Source organism: Seriola lalandi, unplaced genomic scaffold (genome assembly GCF_002814215.2).
Source record: "Seriola lalandi dorsalis isolate HSWRI2012SDOR001 ecotype SW California unplaced genomic scaffold, Sedor1 jcf7180002054885, whole genome shotgun sequence".
Classification (NCBI taxonomy): Eukaryota; Metazoa; Chordata; class Actinopteri; order Carangiformes; family Carangidae; genus Seriola; species Seriola lalandi.
Window position 1 is genome coordinate 1706917 of NW_019525437.1, and position 24068 is coordinate 1730984.

Sequence of the window (24068 nt, forward strand, 5' to 3'; positions counted from 1 at the left end):
CAATGTGTGTGTGTGTGTGTGTGTGTGTGTCTGTGTGTGTGAGAAAGAGAGAGAGAGAGACAGAGTGGAAGAGACACTGTTTCAATCCAAATGTCAAGTAAATTATAAGGAAACCTTTGAAATATCATCAAATATAAAACAGATAAAACAGTCAAATAAACTGGCTTCTTGCATGAAAGAGTCATATTGAAACAAAGGTCATATCTCCTGCCTGCCCCTGAAGTCAAAATCATATCTCTGTAATGATCATACAAACACAATGGAAACTTGTCTTGTCATTACATATCAGAAACAACATGTCTGATATTTCAGAGAAGGTGTGATGACACTGTTCAGCTGCTTCATAACATGGGCCCAAAGTTTCCAGCAAACCTAACTTTGTCTGCTGCAATAGAGCAGAAAAATTGGATGAGTTATTTTGGGCATTCTGGGAGAAAATGTCCAGTTTATTTTCTGCACAGACAATGATGAGTGGGGCACTTCTGGGACTTTGTCTCATTGAATTCATAGGTATAGGAGATGAACAGCTGCATTAGAAAACAACTGGTTCTGTGATTAAAAGCCAAAGGTAAAAGCCTTTGTAAGTAAGGAGACGTTAAAGTAATAGTTTAAAGCTCCATTTAGTCTAAAGGTAGATGTCCATGAGTAGTTTGATTATAGATCAGCTCTAGGTTCTATATTAATACTGTGAAAGTATCAAAGTCTCAGTCCACAGAGAAATGCACACAGCCTGTATTCAGAAACTGAGCGTTAAAACCAGCCGTCAGGACTTCTGGAACTTTGTGATGTCACAAAGACACAATCTCCACCTTCAGTCACGCCCCAAGTCCCGTCCATCCAACCTTGCAGGATTTGGTTTCTCTGAGTGCTTACCTGAAATCTGCTATATTCTTATTGGATCACTCAGAAAACTGTCAGCCAATCAGAAGAGAGGCTAAGAGCCTCCTCTCTTCTGATTGGCTCACCGACCTGTTGCTACCAGAGCTCCAGAGAGAAGCCTGAGAGAGGAGATGTGAAACTACATTGAGATGGTGTTTGGTTCTTAAAACCACAAATATATCTTCTTATGGATCAACACTTGAAATAAAACACAGAAGAAGAGGAAATTATCAAGCTTTAATCTCCCTCACTATTTGAATGATGAGTGAATAATCAAGTTTTCCAACATAATAATTGTACTTTTTTCTGATAATGAAGTGACCCAGTTTTTCTTACAGTCTCATTATTGCCTGCAACAATACTAGTTTCTGTTATTCTACATTGTTATTGTCTGTCTGCTCTCAAACTGTTGATTGACGCCTTTTTACATGTATTATGACCTCATTCACTTTAAAAAATGTGGTTAACAGAAAAAATTCACCTCGCAGTCTTCATACAAGCAGGTCTGTCCATCTCAGCTCTTACCACTGGGTGGCAGTAATGTGTAAAGGACACAGCTCCAAACTCCACTGCTGGTCAAACAAGGAAGATGCAGTGCTGCTTCCTGTGTGTGAGAGAGGTTCTGACATGAGCTCCACACAAGTTTCTTACATGCAGGTTTTGTGCTGACTGTATATATGGTATTTAAAAAAAGCCATTTGGAAGAATGCAAGGTGCCATTACAAACCCCACACAACCCGCCCAGAAAATAACACAGAGGAACACATTCAGACAAGAATGATTCTTTAAGGATAAGCAGAATAAAACTGAAATAAACACAGATTTGAGAACGAGAACAAGTATTTGTCAATTTAGCTCTACAGTAAAGGACATGGAGGGACGGGTGTATCTAAGAAGACATGTCAAGATACACTGCAAGATTAAAATGTTTTTAGATCTTTTTATTAGAAGCACAAAAATTGTAATTGTAATGATATTTCTGTTTGCACATTTTGATCTAGGAGCTTTTATCATCAATCAACATTTCAGAGGATATCAGAGTTTACAGTGAATTAATATGGACTCATTTAAAGACCATCTGAGGTACAAAAAGAACAAGACATGCACACAATAATGTTTTACCTAAACATCAATTTGAGTGAATGAAGAATATAGAAATAGAAATGATCATCCTGTTTTCACTGACGTCCACGATCTTCCTCCACCTGCCGGCTTCAAACAAGAGACACCTGTCAATGTTGACCTCTGACCCCCAGCTGCAGCTCTGTTCTGGAGACACTTGAGATGCCCTCTGACAATGTATGGAGGACACATACATATGAACACACACAGACAGGCACACACACACACACACACACACACACACACACACACACACACACACACACACACACACACACAGACAAATACCTAATTGCATTACTTGCTATAATGTAATGCACTGATGGACAGGTGCATTCACAGACTGAATCAGAAAACACACTTCCTGTGTGTGTGTGTGTGTGTGTGTGTGTGTGTGTGTGTGTGTGTGTGTGTGTGTGTGTGTGTGTGTGTGTTTGTGCATGTGTGTGTGGATAGAGAGGTCAGGGGTGGATGGGGGTCCTCTTTGTTTCTTCTTTAAACAGCATTAGAGGCATCCACATATGTCTGAGACCCCTGTTGATGCCTGATATAATGCTCTGTGTGTGTGTGTGTGTGTGTGTGTGTGTGTGTGTGTGTGTGTGTGTGTGTGTGTTTGTGTGCAAATAAAGGGCCTATGGAAAGCAGAAGGCCGCAGGCTGTTATCTGTCTGTGTGAGTGTTTGCTGTTACAACAGAGCTCTGGCTTCTGTGCAACAACCAAAGGAAATTTACTCTGACATTAAGATAATGCCAAGAGAGTAGACAGATGTGAGGTGGACACAGTTTCTGGAGAGCACTCGTGGGAATATTGGGAATAGGATTAACGACAAGAGGAGAGCACTGAAACAAAGAAAACGGGATAAAGTTGATCGAAGATGAAAAGTGATCGGAAATCGAGCAGAAGATTGATCTTTTAAGTTAACTATACATAGCCCCATTTGATGAGGAGAATTACAACCTTCCATAATTCTAATATGTTTAAAGCATAGCAGATGTGCCTGCCTGGTGTCAGTCTTCCAGCCTTGGAGAAACCAACCACCTAATCAGTCTCACACGCCTTCTGCAGGGGGGCCATAAAATGCAAATATGTGCCACTCTGATACCGACCCACTGCCCATTCAATCTCACAGAATGACACCAATCATACATGGGAGGGCCCTTTTGATTGAGTCTGAAGCAATAGTGGATTAAAGTGGGGATGGAAGGTGTGACCACCGACGACGAGCCCCATTGGATAAGAGATAAGATTATCCAGCCGTCTACTCTCACATTGTATGTCACTCTGTGAGTTTGTGATCAAATGTGCACATAACATCGTTACCGACACCTCTGGCTGTGTGTCTGTGCATGTGTGTGAGCGAGATGACTGTTTGCAGAAGCTTTATCAGTCAGCAACACAAAGAGCCATTCAGTGCACAGAGAGACATAACAAAGGGACAATTTAGTGCAACAAAGACACCTCCGTCCTGGAGGCCATGCTGGGTGCAAATCAGAACAAAAACCCCTCCATGAGCTGGCATTAAACCTGAAGACTAACATGCAAAATCATAACCTGCAGATAGAACGAGCCTTGGTGTCCACAAAACTATGGCTATAAAGTGACATATTAAGGGGTCAGCTCACTCAAATTATGAGAAAGAATTTAAATATCTATATTTTTCCATTTATCTCAAACGGTATCTCAGGCAGATTGTTTTCTACTTGTCCAGGTTTGGAGACATCAACTGACAAATTACACTTAAGAATACAGCAATATAATTTTTCAAGCTCACTGCACCCAGTGTGCCAACGCCACAGTGAACAGGTTCCATATGGATCACTTGTACCGTAAAAAGTAGTTCCAGTGGATTATCCAGAGTAACGGGGGTCTTATTCTGGAGAGAGATGTTGCTGTTTCATTTTTTATGTTAGTTTGGATGGTGTGAGTGACGACATTCACCCTCTGTGTGTCGCAGTTGAATTAAACTATCTGCATAGTACCACAAGACATAAATGTGAAAGTTTTTGTTATTTTGGGTGAACTGGCCCTTTAATTATAATGCTGTACAAAACTAAATGTTATAGATTCTACACATCTGCTTTTATTATCACCATCTGAATCTGAAGGTTCCCAGTGAGAAAGTACTTTGATGGCACCTCCGCCTGATCACATCTTTGAAACACGACCCTCCGTGCTGAGCGGCACACAGGAGACGTACTTCTTGAATGCTGAGATAGGATTATAAGAGATGGAACACACCCCATCAATCCCAGAATAGAGTCATCAGAGTTGATGGATAGGTCTGTCAAACAGGATGAGCTGATCAATGCCCTCCGCCCAACCCTTCAAACATACAGAGAGAGAGCCCTCAGTCAAACAGAGTAATCAACCACACAAAAGGAAATGCAGATTACCTGTTGCTATGACGACTGCAGCTGCAGTGTGACAGCCAATCTGACAGAGTCCTAAATAGAGGTAGCTTTAGAAACACATTGAAATTTGATCCAGCTCAGTGGGCCAGGTGTTTCCTAATAACCAACAGTGGCAACATAACAGAAGCCTGGTTAAAATGAAGGGAGTAGCTGCTTTATGATGCATGGTCTTATCATATGTTCATGCACATATTGATATCTTATATTGTATTTGTTCCCAGCGTGTTCTGTACTGTATACTGCACAGTGCACGGACAGAGAACACAACATCATCCAGAGGTGAATATAAATATGCAGAACTATGCTGAGCTTAGTGATTTGGAATGATGTGTCACATTCTGTATGTAGCAGAGCAGCTGTCCCCATAACACCACCCCCTGCGTCCACTCCACCCACATTTGCCTGACCCCCCTCCCCCATCCCAAAACCATCAGACACCAGCAGCTGGCAGCCTGCCCCATTTAACTCCCTCCAGCACTTACTGGGTCTGGCTAATCACTGGTGCTCAGCACCAACCATGTCCACCACACCTGCCCCCTCACTGGTGGGACTGTCCCATCTGGGACCTTATGATGATGAATTTCTGGGGGGTGTCTTCTTACTTCCCAAAACAGCTCAAGGTGCTGCGAAAAGGGAAATGAAAAACAAGACCCCAGAGACTGGAGTTGAATCCTGTCATGGATGAGATTCATGTTGTGTACAAACTGTGGGAATGAGAAGTTGCGGTGATCAAAACTTTAGCACGTGCAGGAAATGCTCTGTGGCACTTATGAATAACTGTGTAACAATGGAAATGATAATGTATGTGTATGACTGCCAGAGGTCATAACAACAAACTTTATAACACTTGAGTCTAAAAATAGTCTCAGAGATTTGGGCAGGTTATGAAATGAACATTCTTTTTCTAACCAGGTGCTCCAGATTAAAAAGCATTGTGTAGGTGACAATGCAGGGCGGAAAGGCTGTGTGTAGTTTGTGCTGAGATAAGCCATCATCATTAGTAGAGACCAGATGGTAGGTTGATCACGCACATTGCTTTGCCACTGTGGTATCTGTCTTCCTCATTAGTAACCACATTACCACACACACACAGTGATGATATATTCAGTTCAAGACTTGATAAAGAGAGGAGGACCCTGACTGTTTATTTAAATAAGCCCCTGTGTTCACACACCAAAGACACCAGTCTAACAACAATAATGTATAACAGCAGGTTTAACTAGATCTTATATGATCCTCATTTACTCCCCACCCCCAGCTGATGCTTGTTTTGTATTTGAAAGTGAATAAAAGAGATCTACTATCATGTGCTGACAGAAGGGTAAACCCTTTGTCTTTAGTCCTTAAACATAAATGAACAGTCATATGGTGACACTGTCCTGACTCCCACGCCAACACAATCACTCTGTCCCATCCACACTTAAATAGAATTTGCCAGCAGCCATAAAGTGCTGGTGGTGCTGTTGGTGGCCATTTACGAGCCACATCATATGGTGGGGTCGCTTGTCAGCTTTGATTTCAGAACAGGCGATGTAGATTCATCTCCCTCGACAGGCGCTGACATAGAAAACTATATTTAGCTGTTTGCGTCCGTGCGTAAAGTGACGCTGGCGCAGACGCACGCACAATAGTTGTGGAGTGAATACTAATGGGCACAAACTGTAGCCACACCATGTAGTCTGGTAATGTTTAAGCTTCAAAGAAAGAATCCACAGCCTTAAAAGGCAAGATTATAATCCTCATAATGTGACACCATCAGGCTCTGAGGTGTCTGTCACTCTGAGGTCTGCTCATCTACATCCTGCTGGAGGTGGACTGGGAAATAAAACCGCAGTAATGTCTCCGGATTTAGGTTTGTCAATATGCAACGTCATTTATTTCAAAATAAAGTGAAATGCTTTACATCGATAATGCAATCTCCATTACAAATATGGCAGACTAGCAGACATAATAACCTTTAGCACTGTGACACCATAGAGCTGCACTGGATCATTGTGAACGGACCAACTGCTCTCTGCAGGAATATTCATGACGTGTTTGAGTGTAATTAGGCCGCCGCTGTCACTCAGCCTACCGTCGGCTACTTCCCGGGTCCTGGTGAGGGTGTAGGCCTACTGCACTTTATGAATAATGAAACAATGACGTAAACAATGCGGTCCTCTCTGCAGCTCGGGCTGGAGGCTCGAGGCGGGCGCACCGAGGCGTGATGCGGTCGTGACGTAGATCCAGTCGGGGATCTTTAATCCTCTGCCGCAGCAGCACAGCCGGTAACCAGAGGAGGGGGTAACACGGTCGGACAGGAATGGACCGCACGGGCTAGGCTATAGCCCAGTACAAGGCCGGAACAGCTCGGTCTTCAGATAGAGGAGAATATCACCGAGTAAAACAGAGATCACGACTACAACGAGTCGACTCTTTGCGTAGGCCAGACCCCCTCCTCTCTGTCTCTGCCTGTAGCCTTCAGCCTATTCTCTGACATTTTCCTATTAAAGAGACCTCATTTAGCTGTAATATATTTTCAGTCGCATCTATTTGCTTCACTGAAAAGCCGAATTTGGAGTCTGTTAGCCGGCTGTCGGATCCTGCGCCTCGTCCTGCCGGTTTCCTTCGGTTAGTTCGCCCTTCAGCAGCGTCGCCGCGTCCTCGCTGTTCCTGTCAACTGCTGCGCATCAGCAAAACATGCAGGATGAGCCTGTGGGGGTGACCACCACGCACTTACCCCCGTCAACCGAGGAAAAGGACAGCAGCAGCAGCAGCAGCACGGTCAGCATATCTGGGAAACAGCCGAACCAAGCCGACAACCGCGACAGCCCGCTGAGCTCATTCACGCCGGATTATAACCACCTACACCAGAAGACAGCCTTTCCCGATTTCGATCGAGACCGTTTTTGCCCGACCCAGTCTCTCTGTGACCTTCAGCACAGCTGCAAAATACATCAGCAGTTAAGTCAGCACACTGAGTTTAGCCCCACTGAGTCGCCCCCACCCCAGGGACATTTCAGTCACCTGCCGCAGAGGCAGCCCTTCTCCAAGCCCGACCCCAGCGCTGCTGCTGGCCCCTGCGGCTCTCCACTGGAAGAGGCTGAAGCCGATGCTGCGTCGCTATCGCCCACTTCCGTAAATCCAAACAAGATCCAAATGGACTCCCCCATCACCCACCATATAAATAACGGTAATGGCAGCAGCAGCACCGGCAACATGTTGTCCGGAGGTCTCGGCGCCGCTTTCCCGAACCTCCCCGTCCAGGAGATGCAGAGCGCCAGCGGGGGCTCGTCTTCACCTTCGCTCCCCGGGTTCGGCACCCCGTGGTCCGTCCAGACCAGCTCCTCGCCCCCACCCGCACCCAACTCCATCAACCCCATCCACGCGAACGCCATTAACCAGATGCCCAACACCGACTCTGACAACAGCTTCTACCCAGGTATCCCCTCCTCCATCAACCCGGCCTTCTTCCAGAGTTTTTCGCCGGTGTCAGCTAATCCGTGCGCCGGGATTAATGTGCAGGGCTTCAGCGGTCCTTTCTCGCCCCAGATAAACGTCCCTCAACAGCCACAGAGTCGCAGGTCCCCGGTCAGTCCCCAGATGCATCCCCAGCAGGGCGCCTTCCTGCAGCAGAGGAACAACTACAACCAGCACCAGGTGAGATGATCACATGAAGGTGACACAGGACAGAGAACAGCTCTCTCACATTATGTATCCCTCCATTCATGACCAAAAATAGGCCTCAGAGCCACAAAAAACCCAGAATGCGGATCTGAGGTTCCTGTAATTTTAAATGATGACACCACTTGGGTGTCTTTAGGTTAGGGAGCATTCTGTGACACTGCAAAGATAAAACATCACCCTAGGGTGTGTGTGTGTGTGTGTGTGTGTGTGTGTGTGTGTGTGTGTGTGTCTGTACATTATGCAGCTGTAGCAGGATAATTAACCTTTTTTTCTTTCTTCCTAATGCATTTGCCATGTTCTCTGCAAGGGCTGAAGTCACTACTCTTGAGGTCAAGGGAGGGAGGAGGGAGGGTGAACAGGGGAACAAGGGAGCATCACTGAATCTAGCTGTTGTTCTCTCCTGGAAGCTGGCAGTGGGATGTGGTCACATGGCAGCAGACCATCCCTGTCTTGTGGTTCACTCAGTAGGAATACAAAGGCTCTCAGGGTTTGGTGTCCTAAATGGGTGCTTATTTGGGTCAAATGAAGACATCTAGTATCTCGACTGTGTGTGTGTGTGTGTGTGTGTGTGTGTGTGTGTGGTGGCAGACAGTTAAGGCACCCTGAAGATAGACCAGTGGCAGCAGCAGCTTTCATGAAGGTTCAGATTATGCAGTAGTCTTGGGGCGTACGTGTCAGTAGCCTTCAGCTTCAGGTTTCTCATGTGATGTGTGATGTTGCGCATTGGGTGTGTGTGTGTGTGTTTGTGTGTGTGTGAGAGAGAGAGCATGTTTGTGACTGGGTGTGATTGAAGTGCATTTGTGGTGTGCTGTTTGGCTGACCTTTAACCCCATGCTTTCTTTACGAGTGCTATGTAAATATATTTCCATTAAAAAGACGCCCAGCCCCCTTTGGTCTCTCGTTCATATACATATTCAAACGGCCAGAAAATAAAAGGAAATACAGCACAGAGCAGAAAAGTCTTATTTTTCATTATTGTGTTGTTATTTATATATATATATATACTTTTTATTTATTTATTTTTTCCAATGGCTCTTTTGTACAAGTACTTAAACTATTTTAGGCACTATCTGATTTTCTGCACAGCTGTTAGCAGTGGATCAAAGACTTTAGATGACATTATGTGTTGAGTGTGTGAGGAACAGAACGGTGATTGTGCTCCGGGTAAGATTTTCACGTGAAAGCACGAAAGATTAAGTATGATGCGATTCAATGTATGATTAAGAGTGGACACAAGGTCCAGGTATAGTGTGTGTGTGTGTGTGTGTGTGTGTGTGTGTGTGTGTGTCTGTGTGTGTGTGTGTGTGTGTGTGTGTGTGTCTGTGTGTGTGTGTGTGTGTGTGTAACTTACACTGGTGGTGTTGCAGTGCACGGGATACTTAGTATTAGTCTTAAAGCCCTAAATCTTCTTATCTAGCCACCCGCTACAGGAGCAGATCAAGCGGCTGTGGCTGACAGGGAGAAAAGGAAGGGTACAGGGGCAGGATGGGATGAAATGAAAATATTCATAATAAAAAATGTACATGCTCTTTCTAACCCTCCATCTTTCCACCGTTGATGTGTCTGCAGCCCATGGTGAAGCAGTCTCCCTGGGGCAGCCACCAGGGGAACGGCTGGGGCTCCGGGGGGATGTCCTGGGGCCGGGACCACCGCAGAGGCAGCGGCATGGGCGTACCTGGCTCGGTCAGTCACGTCTCACCTCTGAAGAAGCCCTTCTCCAGCAACGTCATCGCTCCTCCCAAGTTCCCACGCTCTGGTGGACCACTGGGACCTAAGTCCTGGATAGAGGAAAACATGTTCCGCACTGACAGCAACAGCAACACCTTGTTGCCCCTGCAGGTAGGTGTTTGGGGTTGATCTGGCAATGACTGATGTGGGTGTTTTTGTAGGATCAGTGTCTTTGTGACTGGGAGGGTTTTGTTTAGTAACAGGCAAACTCAGGACAAAGGGAACGATGAAGGTCTGTGTGTGTGTGTGTGTGTGTGTGTGTTGGTATCAGTGTGTGAGTGAGAGGGACAGTTTCAAGTGAGATCCTTTGCTGAAAGAGAAACAGAGAGAATCATTTTTTATCAACAGAGAAACAGACCAAAGGCTTCCTCAGACGTATGTAGCAGTGAGTAGATGTGTAGATGTCATTTTCCATAAAGGGTCAACATGGTTTAGCATTTCAGTCAGCCGGGAGGAGTTAGAACTGATTTGCTCTGCAGGTTTTTACTGAAGCTGTTACAAAGTGGGGGCTGGGCTGAATTCATTTTCAGGATACAAACATCTTGTAGGTGAGATCTACCTCAGGTACCAGGGCTGAGAAAGTTCTTTGTGTGTGTGTATGTGTATGTGTGTGTGTGTGTGTGTGTGTGTGTGTGTGTGTGTGTGTCTTGGAGAACCAGCGTCTTATTCGATGTTGTATTTACTGCGTCTAAATAGGGAGAATCTATTCTCCTCTGTGGAGGCTGCGTTAGGATCTAGATGCTCCCTGTTTGTTCATGTTTTGATTATAAGTCACTGATTCTTTTTGTTCCCTCCTCCTCCCTCCCATGGCAAAATCCCCATTAATTCTCCAAATTAAATGAATAGTTTTTCTTGGACAAGAAAATACTAACGCCCTGCGTCCTCTTCAGTGATATAAATTACATCATGGCTGACATCCACCTATTGTCTCTTTGAGGTTTATTTGGTATTTGATGGATTTAATGCAGTTAATTAGATGTTAGCTTTAAAAAAAAAACACACATCAGTAAATAGTTTTGAACTACCGTGACCCAGATGCATTTCAACACTTGTCAACAATATATATCAATAACAAGAATCGTGATTATTTGGGCAAAGAACAATATCGGACTAGTTTTATAGTGATATAGCTTTAATTTATTATGCTGCAGTATTTGCTGAAAGCCCACATTGCCATTGGCCTAGATTCAATTTCTAATTTCTAATGCTGTGTTTTACAGTGTCGGTAAGATGAGGTATTAGTGCTCATGTAAAACTGTCAGTCAATCAGTTACAGTCTGGGGAGGCTGTGTGTGAGAGAGTACAGTTATAATTCAATGTGTCTCTTAATAACCTCTACACATACTGAACACCCAGTAAAATTCGTGAAACTACAAACTCAGTGTCTTTCCTGTGTCTGTGTGGAGCAGATACCAGAATAATAAAAACCTCTCATAGAGAAGATATTCATCACTGTGACTCACTCAAGCTAAAATAATGATATCACCTAAATAATGTTGTCACCAAGTGGTTTTACTGTTGCTATGAGCTCAAATTATTAGTGGTATCAGTGCCAAGAAGTACAATGCTTCCTATTCCAGGAAACAGGCCTGACTCCGTGGATTGTTAATTTCCATAAACAGTGTCGGACCCAGAATTTTTTAGATTCCAAGTCTTTTCCTTCCTTCCTTTCTGTTTAATGCTGGGCAGGCTGCAACACACTGTATCTCTGCTGTGTCATGTTTTTAACATCACAGAGGTGGACGGAGGGAGACGGGAGAGAGGTACGCTTACTCTCAGTAAGGGTGCTAAGCTTGTAGTAAAGGTGGTTACATGTACAGCAATTGTCATGCACACTATGAGCCGAAAACACTATTCTACTGTTCTTATATTCACTATATTCTGAAAGTAGAGAATATTTATCTAACACTGCGATTCCCACATCCACGCACAGGTGAAGAATGGTGTATAAAGACTTTAATGACTGCAGACGGAGCTGTGTGAATCTGAGTTTTTTTTTAATTCAGTTTTGAAAGTGAAGAAAAACTGAGCATGTGGAGTTATGCAAAGCTAAACCGATGGAGGATTCCTGTAAGTCCTTTTGGAAACCACGGACTGTCAAGTTCTCATAGACCAATAGAGCAGTGATCAGCTGGGTTGGTTTAAAGGTGCAGTTCACCAAAATTACCACATTAAACATATTTTCTCAGCTATCTCCAGTGGTATCAGGCCACACAGATAGTTCTGGATTTATTTTAATATATAAGATATCCAATTTGAGTTTCCTGCTGTTAATCAGTTACAATTATCAAAAATGACATTGAAAAAAAACAGTGTTTTTCGAATAACAGTGTCCCAATTACTCTGGATACACCACAGTTTACATTGGGAGAACTCTCCACCAAAGAAATTGTCCCTGCTGACAAGGTTAAACTGTGTTTTTATCCAGAATAACAGAGTCACTGCCACTGGAAATAGATGTTGCTGCTGATGAGCACAAATGAAATCGGGTTCACCTACACGGCATCGATGTGGTGGCAGAAATATCGGAGACAGAGATCGGCAAACCTGGAATAATTAAACTAAATTGATCTGCATAGCGAGACACTGTTAGAGGTCATTGAGAAAATAAATCTTCTCGTAATTTAGTTGAACTGACACATTAATGATGGCAATTATGTCCCACTGATTAGCTGTAGATGTGAAGCCAGTTTCAGGGCCTATCAGCCTGTTTATGATTAATCAATGATCCCATTATCAAACTAAAACAAGCAGGTACTGCAGTGATGGACTGTGGATGTCAGTTTTTTGATTTACTGAATCAAGTCATTTTTCCTGACAAACTCTTTGTTGCATTAAAAATAAACATGAAAACAACAGACAGCCGAAACCCTTCATTATCAAGGTGTATTGAATTGACCTTTACCCTGTTATTATGCTGGGTTTGATAAGGTAGGCTTGGCACTCTGTGGTATGTTAGACACCAGAATATAACCACATGAGTCATGGTTGTTTGTTATGGTTAACTAATCGCACTGGAAGAGCTGATGAACTCAGAACCTCCATCTCAGCTCTAAATGCCACTCCTGGTTTTGGTTTCCATTCTCTGTCCGCCTGCCTCTGGGAACCAGTCCAGAGATCCTGGGGAATCCATCATATAGACCGCTCACAAACATACCTTCAGACTCCTAAAGTGAATAAATACGGAAAGAATGTTAATCCAAGCGTGAGCTACTCACACTCTTACATGTTAAGCCAAATACCCTGCGTTTCTGAGGCTTTATTATTCATAAACCAAATCATAAAAGTGTGTTAGAAATGTGAGGAATCAGACTTGCATCATGACGTGTGTTTGTCAGCTCTGACTGTGGATGATGTAAAAGTTCATATGTAACACGTTGTGTTTCTATAGGACCGCTCCAGGATGTACGACAGTCTGAACATGCACTCCCTGGAGAGCTCTCTGATCGACATCATGCGAGCTGAGCAGGATCCGATGAAGGGTAAGAGTCCCTTTCCCTTTTCTGTGTACGTATGTGGGGTCAGGCGGAGGTAATCGTGTTCAGATAGGAAACCCAAAGTCGTTCAGAGTGACTCAGTGCAGGAAAGTGAAACGGCACGTTGCTCCCAGAGCTGCGTTGCTTTTCCACACACCAGCTTATTTTCTCCCTGCTGAGAGCTTAATACTTCTGCCACCAGCTGCACATTTACATGACCCCACAGCACTGATCCTGTTGCTGCTTAACCTGGGCAGCACACAGAGCAGAGTCAGGAGGCTGGGTGTGTGTGTGTGGGCCTTTCTTTACTGTGAATATCTCTAATTAGTTACAGATGTTTTCTGACGGATTAGAAACGAGCATATCACACATAAATTGGAATTTTTTAAAGTAAAAGAAGTATAAGAAGTCTTTGGTTTCTGATGAATTATTCCTCATGGCAGTAGCGAGCAGAGAATGTACTGTAGCATGACACTGCTGTGGCCTCCTGGGCTCAGCTGCTGGACATCAGAGGAGCAGTGTCAAATAACTGCACCGTTCTCACCCTGCTCTTCTACTGACGGCTGCTTGTAGCCCATTTACAGCCTCACAGGACTGCTGCACTCTCACTTTAAAATATATAACCCAAAATTAACAACAGTGGTAAAAAAGCAAACCAGGCGTACAGCTGGTATTTGTTTGTATATGTGTACAAACTGGTTATTTGTAGTCTTCATTTAGACCCTGCTGAAAGCAGGACTTGTCCTGTGCCCTCCTTTCTTGGGCGAGTTTCTTGTTTTTCCTGCCGGAGCAGATGGAGAGGACATGGGCCAGTGTGCACAGCAGAGAGAGGGGGATCTAGACTAATTTTAGATGTGATCACACTTTCACACACTGCGTATGACAGCCAAGAGAGCAGACGAGAGGGAAGGAGGGCTCGCAAGGAAGGGCTCTGCCATTTATAGCATTGCCACAGCTAACACAACAGTGCACTCTGGCTAGCAGCTCTAATAGACCATAATGGTAATGCTGCAAGAAATTCAGTGCAGTGATAATGAAAAAAACTTGTGCACGTGCAACAGTATTTTCAAATCCGCTTGTGTATCTTCTTTGGGACAACACCTGCTTGTGTTTTCTTTTAACATTTAAAGTCACTATGTAGAATTTGAAGATTTCTGACTTTGGTGCCGCCCAGTGGTAGTAACAGAGAAGACACCGAGGTGAACAACAATACACACCGCTGCTCTGATAGTGAGGGTGAAGGGCTGAAATGCAATACACTGTCTTATATGAACACAATAATTTAAAAGATGCTATAAACACACAAGAGACATTGCAGGCAGGAGCTGTAACATTAGTATATGAACGAAAAAACTAGACTCAGAAATTATAAAGAGGTACCATGAACAAAAATACAGTCCAACTAAATTATGATTGAAACGTTCATTTTCATTACTAATTAGTCTGCAGATTATTTTCTCTATTTATCATTTAGTCTATTAAGAGTGAAAAGCATCCATCATAACTCTCAAAGTCTCAGATGACATATCACATTGCTTCCACCTACAAACCAAAACACAAAGAACTAAGAACATGGTAAATAATTTCATCTAAGAGGCTTGAACAAGTTTATTTTTGGAGTTTTTTGAATAAACATGACTTTAATGGTTAGTTGATTATCCAGTTTGTTGCTGATTGATTTTCTATGGTCAGAATAATTGATGATTCAACTAATTGTTTCAGCTATAATCCAAATATGTGATATTTCATGATTAACTTCAGATCACATCATATTGCTAGTGGAGAAGTCACAGTCTTTTCGGACTCCCTTCTTAAAGCTGGAAAGGAAATGATCTGTTTTATCTAAAGAATCCATCATGGTGCTGATGAAAACAAAATCTGAGATGTTTTATTCTGGTAGGTTTCCTCTGTGTTCTCGTGATATGAACTTGAGTTATCTTTGGGGTTAAGAAGAGCTGTAGTTTCTCTGCAGGGCTCAGTGTGGACATGTGACACGGTGGTTTCAGACACATTCACAGGCAGATGCTGTAGTTGAATGTGTGTGTGTGTTTTGTGTGTGTTCTCGCTCCCATGTACACACATTGGCCTCGCCCTGTCCTCTCCATCTGCTCTGTCTCATCCCTATTTGTGTGTGTGTGTGTGTGTGTGTGTGTGTGTGTGTATGTGTGTGTGTGTGTGTGTGTGTGTGTGTGTGTCTGTTTCTCATGTCAGGCCGTGTGGGATGCCCTAACCCTGGGGCTGACGGCCTACTCATGCTCAATGGTAATTATCTCTTAGCACCATCTCCCTCTGTGTCTCTAGCTCTCATGATGCTTTCACTGTTACTTCTTAGCCTCATTAGACTCAGCAGACTCACGGTGGTATAATAGGGTCACACCAGGTGAGGTGCTAGATCTGGTGTAGAGATGCGAACATCTATCATTATTTGTTTTATTTTCAACTAATCCAGAAGGAATATTTGCATACTTACTGTTTGCTTTTTCATGACTTCATTCAAGCCTGAGATCTACCGTTCTGTTATCTGATGGTGTGTTTCCATTGTTATACCAACAGCCACGTGCACCACAAACAGAAGTCTGTTACATCCTTTCATTAAAATGTAAATGGTCAGTGCCACTGCCCTTTTTTTGGGACGCACGTCATGTTAAAAATAAAATCTCGTTTTATAATAGTCTCAACAGGACACATATCTGGGTCAGGCGGCATTTGCAAATAATTTACCAGCACGATTTTTTATTATTATTTCTGGTGTTGCCTGGTGTTTGCCGTTTCCTCCTGAGACTCAGGAATCAGTAATTCATTTTTGTCATCTGTTGGAGGCAGGGTTTGTTTTCCCTGACAGAGGACGTCCAGGGCTTTTCAGTGATGTAACATATGTGCAGTTGGACAACTTTATTTTTCTAGTTCTCCAAATGGCTTCCCTCATATCTGGCAAATTTTATGGAAAAAAGAGGATACGTTTTCAGAGCAGTGAAATAGTTTTGTTTATCGTATTCGTCATCTACAGAGACATCAGGAATTTCCATATGTTTATTTTTTTCATGTATTTTACTACACATTGTTGATGCCTACTCTGTCTTCATGTCCTCAAAAAATCCTTCTTTTCTTTTCTTTTCTTTTCTTTCTATAAAGTTTATTTTATTCAAAGAGGTAATGTAGAAAAAAGTTATAAATCATGTTCAGGGTGCCAGGAGGATGTTAATCAGTTCAGTAGGCTATATTTTCTGACTGACAGCTTATTTGACACTGACTAAGTGACCTGTCACAATGGTAAATTAATCATAAGACAACTCTGCAGGTTTTAGTTTATAGACGTTACAAATAACCTTTGAGAAATGTCTGCACAGCTGAAACTTGCACTCTGTACTTTTCTACATGCAGCCAGGAGCTATGGGCGACGTCGAGGTAAACTCAGCTTTCTACAACATATCTTTTTCATCCTGGCTTATTCTCTTGTGGCATGCTTTATTGCTTGAATGGATGCCAAACTGCTGAGGCCTTCAGTCTGGGGTTAGACTTCAAACTCTTCAGATTCAGGAACACAGATTTTTTTGTAGTGTTCTTCTACAATCATTTAGGGTGAATTTGACCCAGTAAATTATCATTGGCCATCAAAAGATACTAAATAACAAAATAACTTTACACGATTACAATGTGATTGTATTGTTTTAGTATACAGACATGCATGATATCAAGGGTTTCAGGTTTGGTCTCATTTATTTGAAGCACTATGGCAGTTATTGTGTCTCTGCTCTATGCAACTCCACAGTGTTTAAAATCAAATGAAAAAAAACATGTAAAGAACATGTAAATAATTAGACGAATAATTTGTGTAAAATATGTTAGTATTTGTGAAAATATTAGAAATTATTCAAACTTGACAGTTCAGCCACTCACATAATCCCCCTGCTTCTCTCAGGATAGCAAGATCAACAAGTGCAAATTTAGCCAGTTAGCATCTGTTAGCTAGAGCAGCAATAATGCTAATGTTATAATGAATTAGCCCACTAGAGGCTGCTGCAGTAAGTACACAGCCACAGTATTAAAACCTGGATAGCTTTCAAACTTTTTTTTCATGCTTCATGCTACATGCTACATGCTACCTAGCTACAGCGGAGAAAGCACAATAGACAGTCAGGCAGAGAACAGTTGAAAATGGGCTGGTATATAACATGTAGTAGACAATGGAAAAGGCAGGCAGAGGATGAACGAATGTATTGAACTGTGACAGAGGAACAGCATTAGAATAAAAACACACCCATGGTATTTTTGAATTAACCAACTAATATAACAACCCAACATAGCTACTTAGCTTGGACACACGTACAGCCTTGTTAAGCTAAATAAATGAAAGGAAATGCTAGTTTCTGTCTTTGTTCATTTACAGCAGCAGCGTGTAGTTGATTCAGACTAACTTTGCCATGTGTCTCTGGCTGACGGAGGCTAACTGCCTAAAACTAGCAGCAGTTATTACTGGAAAGGTCGGAGATGTGTGATTGGCTGAAAGATGAGAGGACATCAGAAGTGACATTATGAAATGTGACATTATAAAATAAATAGTGTCATAAAATAAAAGTGTTGGGGAAAATGCAATTATAAAATAAGAAATGAATTTTGAATATAAAATAAATGTATAAATTTCTAACATGCAATAAAAATGTAGAGTTTAACTTCTTAAATTCAGATTCAAATTATTGTGTCATTTCTATATTTTACACAATTCATTCATACAACTATTTTATTATATACTTATTTATTTATTTATCTAATAGCCAACACTTTGGGGCTCCATAGTGCTCAGCCATGTTGTTAACAGCTTTGTTCGACACAACCAGCCTTTCCACACCTGCTTTATCCACCACACTGCTGGTAGATAAAGTGGAGCACACACGATTGCGTGTCCTGGTCTCAGATCTGTAAAAATCCAAACTGTATAATCCTCACTCTAAGCTGGTGCTTTGTCTCACAACCACTCAGTATAAAGCTGTACTAAATACAGACACATTATTTTATAGACAGCCTATCCTCTGGATTTATTCATGTCATAGCATAAATATAAAACTCCATAACTGTAATTAGACTGGGTTTAAATACATGTTTGAGTGTTTCTGCTTGTGAGTGTCTAATAGAGTGCTTGACATTTGCCGTGGCCTTACCTGCTCTGTTTCTTTTCCACCAGGCCGTTCCTCTCTCTTCCCTATCGATGACAATCTCCTTGATGATGGCCACGGCAACCAGGGTGTCCCAGGAGTCCTTGGCTCCCCCAACTGTTACCCCCACCAAAATGGGGAACGCATTGAGCGCTTCTCCCGTAAGGTGTTTGTGGGAGGTTTGCCCCCTGACATAGATGAAGGTGAGACAAAAAACGCTCTCTCATGGTTGCATCATAGCCCTTTTCCTCTCGACTCAACTCAACTCTCCTCGACCTTCTTGGTTTTCCATTGGGCAAATGTTGTGGATAGTACCTTATACCTGGTACTTTTTTTGGTGTCATCTCAACCGAGCTTCTAAGCGAGCTGATGTGATACCAAAAGGTGATGTGAAAACAGTGAAGCCTACTAATTGGTCACTTCTGTATCATCATTGTTGAGACGAGATGTTCTGAACAAAACCGCCATTTCTAAACAGCCAAGCAACTGTAGCTACATCGGCCACTGTTGCCTGTTACATATCTGTTAGTTGTTGTTCTTTACTTTCAATAAGGCAACCCGCCAAACCACACTGTGGAAACATCTACGTCTACACGTCTACACCTCTTCGATTTAAGAGGTGTAGACGTTTCTCTGTTTGCTAGCCCTTCATTATCCCCCATTGTTCATGTGTGTTGCGTTGAAGAATGTCACGATAGCCACATCCAGGGAGTACTATCTGCAGTGGAAAAACAAGAACCTGGTACCAAAAGCGAGTAGGGTCAAGTAGAGTCGAGTCAGGTTGAGTCGGTACCATGCGATGGCATTTGTTCCTTCTGTTCTATCAACCATCCTTCTCTCTCTTTACCCATCTACTGCTCCTTTTTCCCTAAGATGAAATAACCTCAAGCTTCCGCCGCTTTGGTCACCTGGTGGTCGACTGGCCGCACAAAGCAGAGAGCAAATCCTACTTTCCACCTAAAGGTACTGACAAAAGCTGCTAGCCTCCATATTATAAACATACATTTACGGCTGAGGAACAGTATTTACATTTAACATAAGAACATAAGTGTTTATGCCCACACTGAGCGTGTGCTTGTGTGTTTGTTTCATAGGTTACGCATTCCTGCTGTTCCAGGAGGAGAGCTCAGTGCAGGCTCTGATTGAAGCCTGCATGGAGGACGACGGGAAGCTGTACCTGTGCGTCTCCAGTCCCACCATTAAGGACAAACCTGTGAGTTCGGCAGCACCAGCTCACACTGAAAAGGCCTGAGTGCTAAGATAATCAGAAGGTTGATTAAATGTTGAATTTGACTTCAGGTGCAAATTCGACCTTGGAACCTGAGCGACAGTGACTTTGTGATGGACGGATCTCAGCCCCTTGATCCCCGCAAGACCATCTTTGTGGGCGGTGTCCCTCGTCCCCTGAGAGCAAGTAATTACACCCAGTTTGTTCATTTCAAACAGTTTCATCATTCACATCTGTGCTGCCTTGGACAGGGACATATTGCAGCAGATGATCAGCTGTATGTTTAAAGTGTGTGATGTGAGTATCTGAGACTAGAAATCCCATCTGCAAACACAGTCTGGCAGCTTCTTCCCCACTCTGTCTCACATCCTGTTGTGTAACTTCCTCGTCTCCTCTCATATCTCTCCTCCAATCCTTTCACTCATCTAAATCTGTTCCTCTTTTCCTCTTTTGTTCCCTCTCTGCCAGTTGAGCTGGCCATGATTATGGATCGTCTGTACGGTGGAGTCTGTTACGCAGGAATCGACACTGATCCAGAGCTCAAATACCCTAAGGGCGCAGGGCGGGTGGCGTTCTCCAATCAGCAGAGTTACATCGCTGCCATCAGCGCGAGATTCGTCCAACTGCAGCATGGTGACATTGACAAGAGGGTACAGACTCCCCTTCTCCTTTTCATAAAGTGTACATGCCTCAGTCATTATGAGGATTCATTGTGAGTGCATGTCTGTGTGTGTGTGTATGTGTGCTATCAGCATCAGCACAGACAAGCAGCAGCTTGTTGCTATGGTGATCAAAACCTTATTAAGGCTGATTGAATTAACTTCCTCTCTGCTGCTGTGAGCGCTGGCCTTTCATGAACATATTAGATTGTTACTGTATTTCTTTATGCCATGTCTCCACGCTCTCCATCATGTGTGCTCGCAGGTGGAGGTGAAGCCCTACGTCCTGGATGATCAGCTGTGTGATGAGTGTCAGGGTGCGCGCTGCGGAGGGAAATTCGCTCCCTTCTTCTGTGCGAATGTCACCTGTCTGCAGTACTACTGCGAGTTCTGCTGGGCCAACATCCACTCCCGCGCCGGACGAGAGTTTCACAAGCCCCTGGTGAAAGAGGGAGCCGACCGCCCTCGCCAGATTCACTTCCGCTGGAACTAGAGATGAGACCGCAGCCATGGTGACACAGTCAGAGGGAAGGGAAATGAAACACTGGCTAACAGGAAAAAGAGCATCGCTCTGCCTCTCCTGCTCTCCTAAGCTATCAGTATAATCGAGTACGTAACACTATACAGTATACAGTAAACTATATATATCTATATATCTTTTGTAGCAGTCAAACACCACAAGCCTCAGTTTTTCACCAAAACCCCCCTCACATCTCAGGCTCTGACAACTCTACAACTCTTTTGTGGTACTTTCATCTTTTCTAAGAGGAGATTTAAAAAAGAGATTGATTTTTGTAGATTTTTTTATCATTATTATTTTTGTATGTGAGATTTAAAGTAGATACAGGAATGTTTTTGCATGGGGGCAGCTTGTCTGTCTGTTTGTCTGCTGCTAGCCACCCCACAGTGCGTGTAGTGCACACTTGTTTCTGGGAAAACCTCGATTCTCTAACGTTGACTCCTGCCCCAGGTCATTAACCAAAGGTAGCAAAAGTGATAGGAAGCTTCAAATTGACACATTTCTGCCGCAAAACAAACAGTTGTTTTTTTATCTTTGCCATGGGCTCTTTCTTCTTGTTAGAGAGTTTATTAAAAAAAAAAAACTAAGATAGGTTATTTCTGCGCTCATACTGACCCATAGAGTGATACCTCAAAATACAAAATCTGGTTTCTTGTAACTGAATTCAACATTTATACTTAACAAGCTACTTTAGAAGCTTTGCTGCTATATATACATATATATATATATGAATAGATGAGTAGGTATTATATTAAATGCCATTTATAAACCAGAATCATGTAAAATGAAATGCAGTATGCACTCAACCACTAATGGCCCCCATTGCCATGGAAAGAGTAAAAGTGCATGTTATGACAATAGGCTTAGCTACACAACTAGCATGCAGAATAGATATGAGAAAAAAACACAGAGAAAAAAAAACAAAAAACAAACCACTGAAATCATAATTAAAGACAAGACTTTAAATTCTATAGTCAGTAGCATGACCATCTATTACAGATGCCTAAGAGGGAAAAAATCAGACAAAGCTAAATAACTAAAAAAAATCATATTTAAACTTGCATGCATTGATGTTTATCTGTTGTTTGATCCGTTTACATATTTAACGATACAAAAAGTGATATTGGTTCTACTGTAGACTTAGTGGACGCCATCGTTTTGTGACATGGTGGCTTATATGGCAAAAAAAAAAAACCTCTTGAGAAGCAGAGTGGTGTTCAGTGGTTTGTGTTTGTGTGTCGTCCATGTGCTGTGTGACTGTTGTTAGTGTAGACTGAGGCTCTAGTTTAGTTTCCAACCTGGCTACGTAGAGGAGAACGGAAACATCACAATGACTCTGCCTTCACCCTTCCTATCCTTTATCTTTGTACGGCCCCAAAGGTTAATCTGATAAAGCATCGTCCAGACACCAAAGGCCAAACAAAACAAACGGTCAGCTCAGAAGATTTAACTGGGAGGAGTGGGCCTGGGCTTAAGGTTGTGTTAATAAGCACCTTTAGGACTAAGCTGTTTGTTTTGTGAGGACTAGTTGAGACAGTCTTGCCGTGTGGCTGCAGCTCCATGAAACCCCAGCCCAGTTTCTCCTCATCTCCACACCCAGCTTTTATAACGAGGATGATGACACCGGGTTTCTTGGCGTGCTGAAGATGAAACGCTCTTCTTTTTGTTCGTGCTGTTCGTGTGTTTGATTTCCCACCGTGACCCTTGAAATACTCTTTAAAAACTATTTAGGGACAATCTCTGTGTGAAGACGGCCATCCGCTCGGTACTGTACAAGTGTGTCGCTCTCGTGTCTTTGTGGTTCTCCTGCTCCACGCCCTGGTGTGTGTTCCTCTGTGTCTGTGTTCAGGCATCAAGTGTGTTATGAAACTAATTACTTATAGCTGTTATCTATAGCTGAGTCATATAATTTAATTTGTGTTAACTACTTACCCATCACTGGCCCTTCAGTATGTTTTTTATAATATATATTATGCACTACTTTTCTACCCCCCTCCCACCCCCGCGTTTTTTCTTCCTATTCGCCCCCTGAAGTGATTTCAGTGCAGATGTGGATTCTCTGAAACCTCCACCTATTTATAATTCTACAGATGATTTATTAAATTTTATTTTTTCATGATTACTTATTTAAGATGTAGCGTGAATCAGTGGTCTTAAGTTATCTATGTTCTGTATGAGTAGAGCAGGAATCCAATATTTTCTAATATATTAACTAATGTAGTCTAATGTTGTTAGGAGCGAGAGTCAGAACAGCGTCGAGGTGAGGAAGTCGGTTAAGGAAGGAGCTCCCGTTGTCCCCCGTGGCTTCAGTTCTCGTGGTGTCCGCTGCGAACGTGTGAATATCGTTACCTGTAACACTTGACTCGTGCTGTTTCTTGTGAGGTTCTATTTTCTCTGTTGAACACTGTTACTTTGTTCTGTATGTGTCTTTGTTTTTGTAAAAATCATATTTATTTCACTATTTTTGTAGACAAAAAAAACCTATTTGATTTTGATTGTATTTTTCTATTTAAATAGGACTATTATACAATTTGTCCCCCCCCCCACCCCACACCAGTGATTATTATGTCCAAAAGTTCTGTTTAAAGACAAAGAATCATGTCATTAATATCATCAAAGTTTTTGATATACGGTTGATTCTTATTTTGATACACATTTCTTTTGAAGGAAGGAAACATGAAGGTTTTATTATATTCTTGGAAGACACTTGAGATTCTCCCCGTTGCATCGAGGCCTCGGCTGCCTGTCCTCGTAGATGCTCTGAAACTTGAATATAACACATTTTGAAAGGCTGACTAACCTCGAATCTGTGTTGTGATGTGCAATACTGTTTCTAATGTTTGTATAAAAGTAAGAACTACAGTGTAAACCTTTTTAATGCAGATTTATTTTTTTCATTGCATATTTTGCAGATTTCTGATCCACAGTGTCATTTTTTACTGTCAGAAAAAAAATAAACCCCGTTTTTTCATTGCAACTATTTTTAAATCCAGATATCTTTGTACTGATGTAAATGATTGTAGTTATTTTGGATAGTGTTTTGCTAACAAAAGGAGAGACTTTTTCATGCATATTTCTATTTCATTTCATCTTGTTTTATCCCGCGTTTTTATTTCATTTAATAATAGCAGAATTCTTGGAATAATTTTTCATATTTAAATGTCATTGGTATTATTTTGTATTTTTATGTGGAAATACACTATATATAATTTGAAGATGCTATTATTAT

General features: G+C 42.4%; 1 protein-coding gene and 1 long non-coding RNA gene across 5 annotated transcripts; one reads left to right on the forward strand and one right to left on the reverse strand.

The window, feature by feature from the left end:
* Positions 1-1805: 1805 nt before the first annotated feature.
* LOC147817815 (uncharacterized) lies at positions 1806-7213 on the reverse strand. The gene is made up of 3 exons (XR_015438631.1): positions 7132-7213; positions 4895-5035; positions 1806-4323 (listed from the first exon to the last, which is right to left on the reverse strand). It is a non-coding gene; the product is annotated as an uncharacterized LOC147817815 (long non-coding RNA).
* On the forward strand, positions 6605-23356 carry cpeb2 (cytoplasmic polyadenylation element binding protein 2). 4 transcript variants are annotated; one of them, XM_023428878.2, is made up of 11 exons: positions 6605-8051; positions 9648-9917; positions 13198-13288; positions 15494-15544; positions 16664-16687; positions 18462-18635; positions 19306-19395; positions 19527-19645; positions 19732-19846; positions 20129-20310; positions 20585-23356. In XM_023428878.2, exons 1-11 carry the CDS (start codon positions 7092-7094, stop codon positions 20810-20812), a joined length of 2304 nt encoding a protein of 767 aa, XP_023284646.1. In that variant the 5' UTR covers positions 6605-7091; the 3' UTR covers positions 20813-23356. The 4 variants fall into 4 exon arrangements, with proteins under 4 accessions (XP_023284646.1, XP_087036087.1, XP_023284647.1 ...); XM_087179961.1 differs by lacking the exon at positions 16664-16687; XM_023428879.2 differs by lacking the exon at positions 15494-15544.
* The last annotated feature ends 712 nt before the right edge of the window (positions 23357-24068 follow it).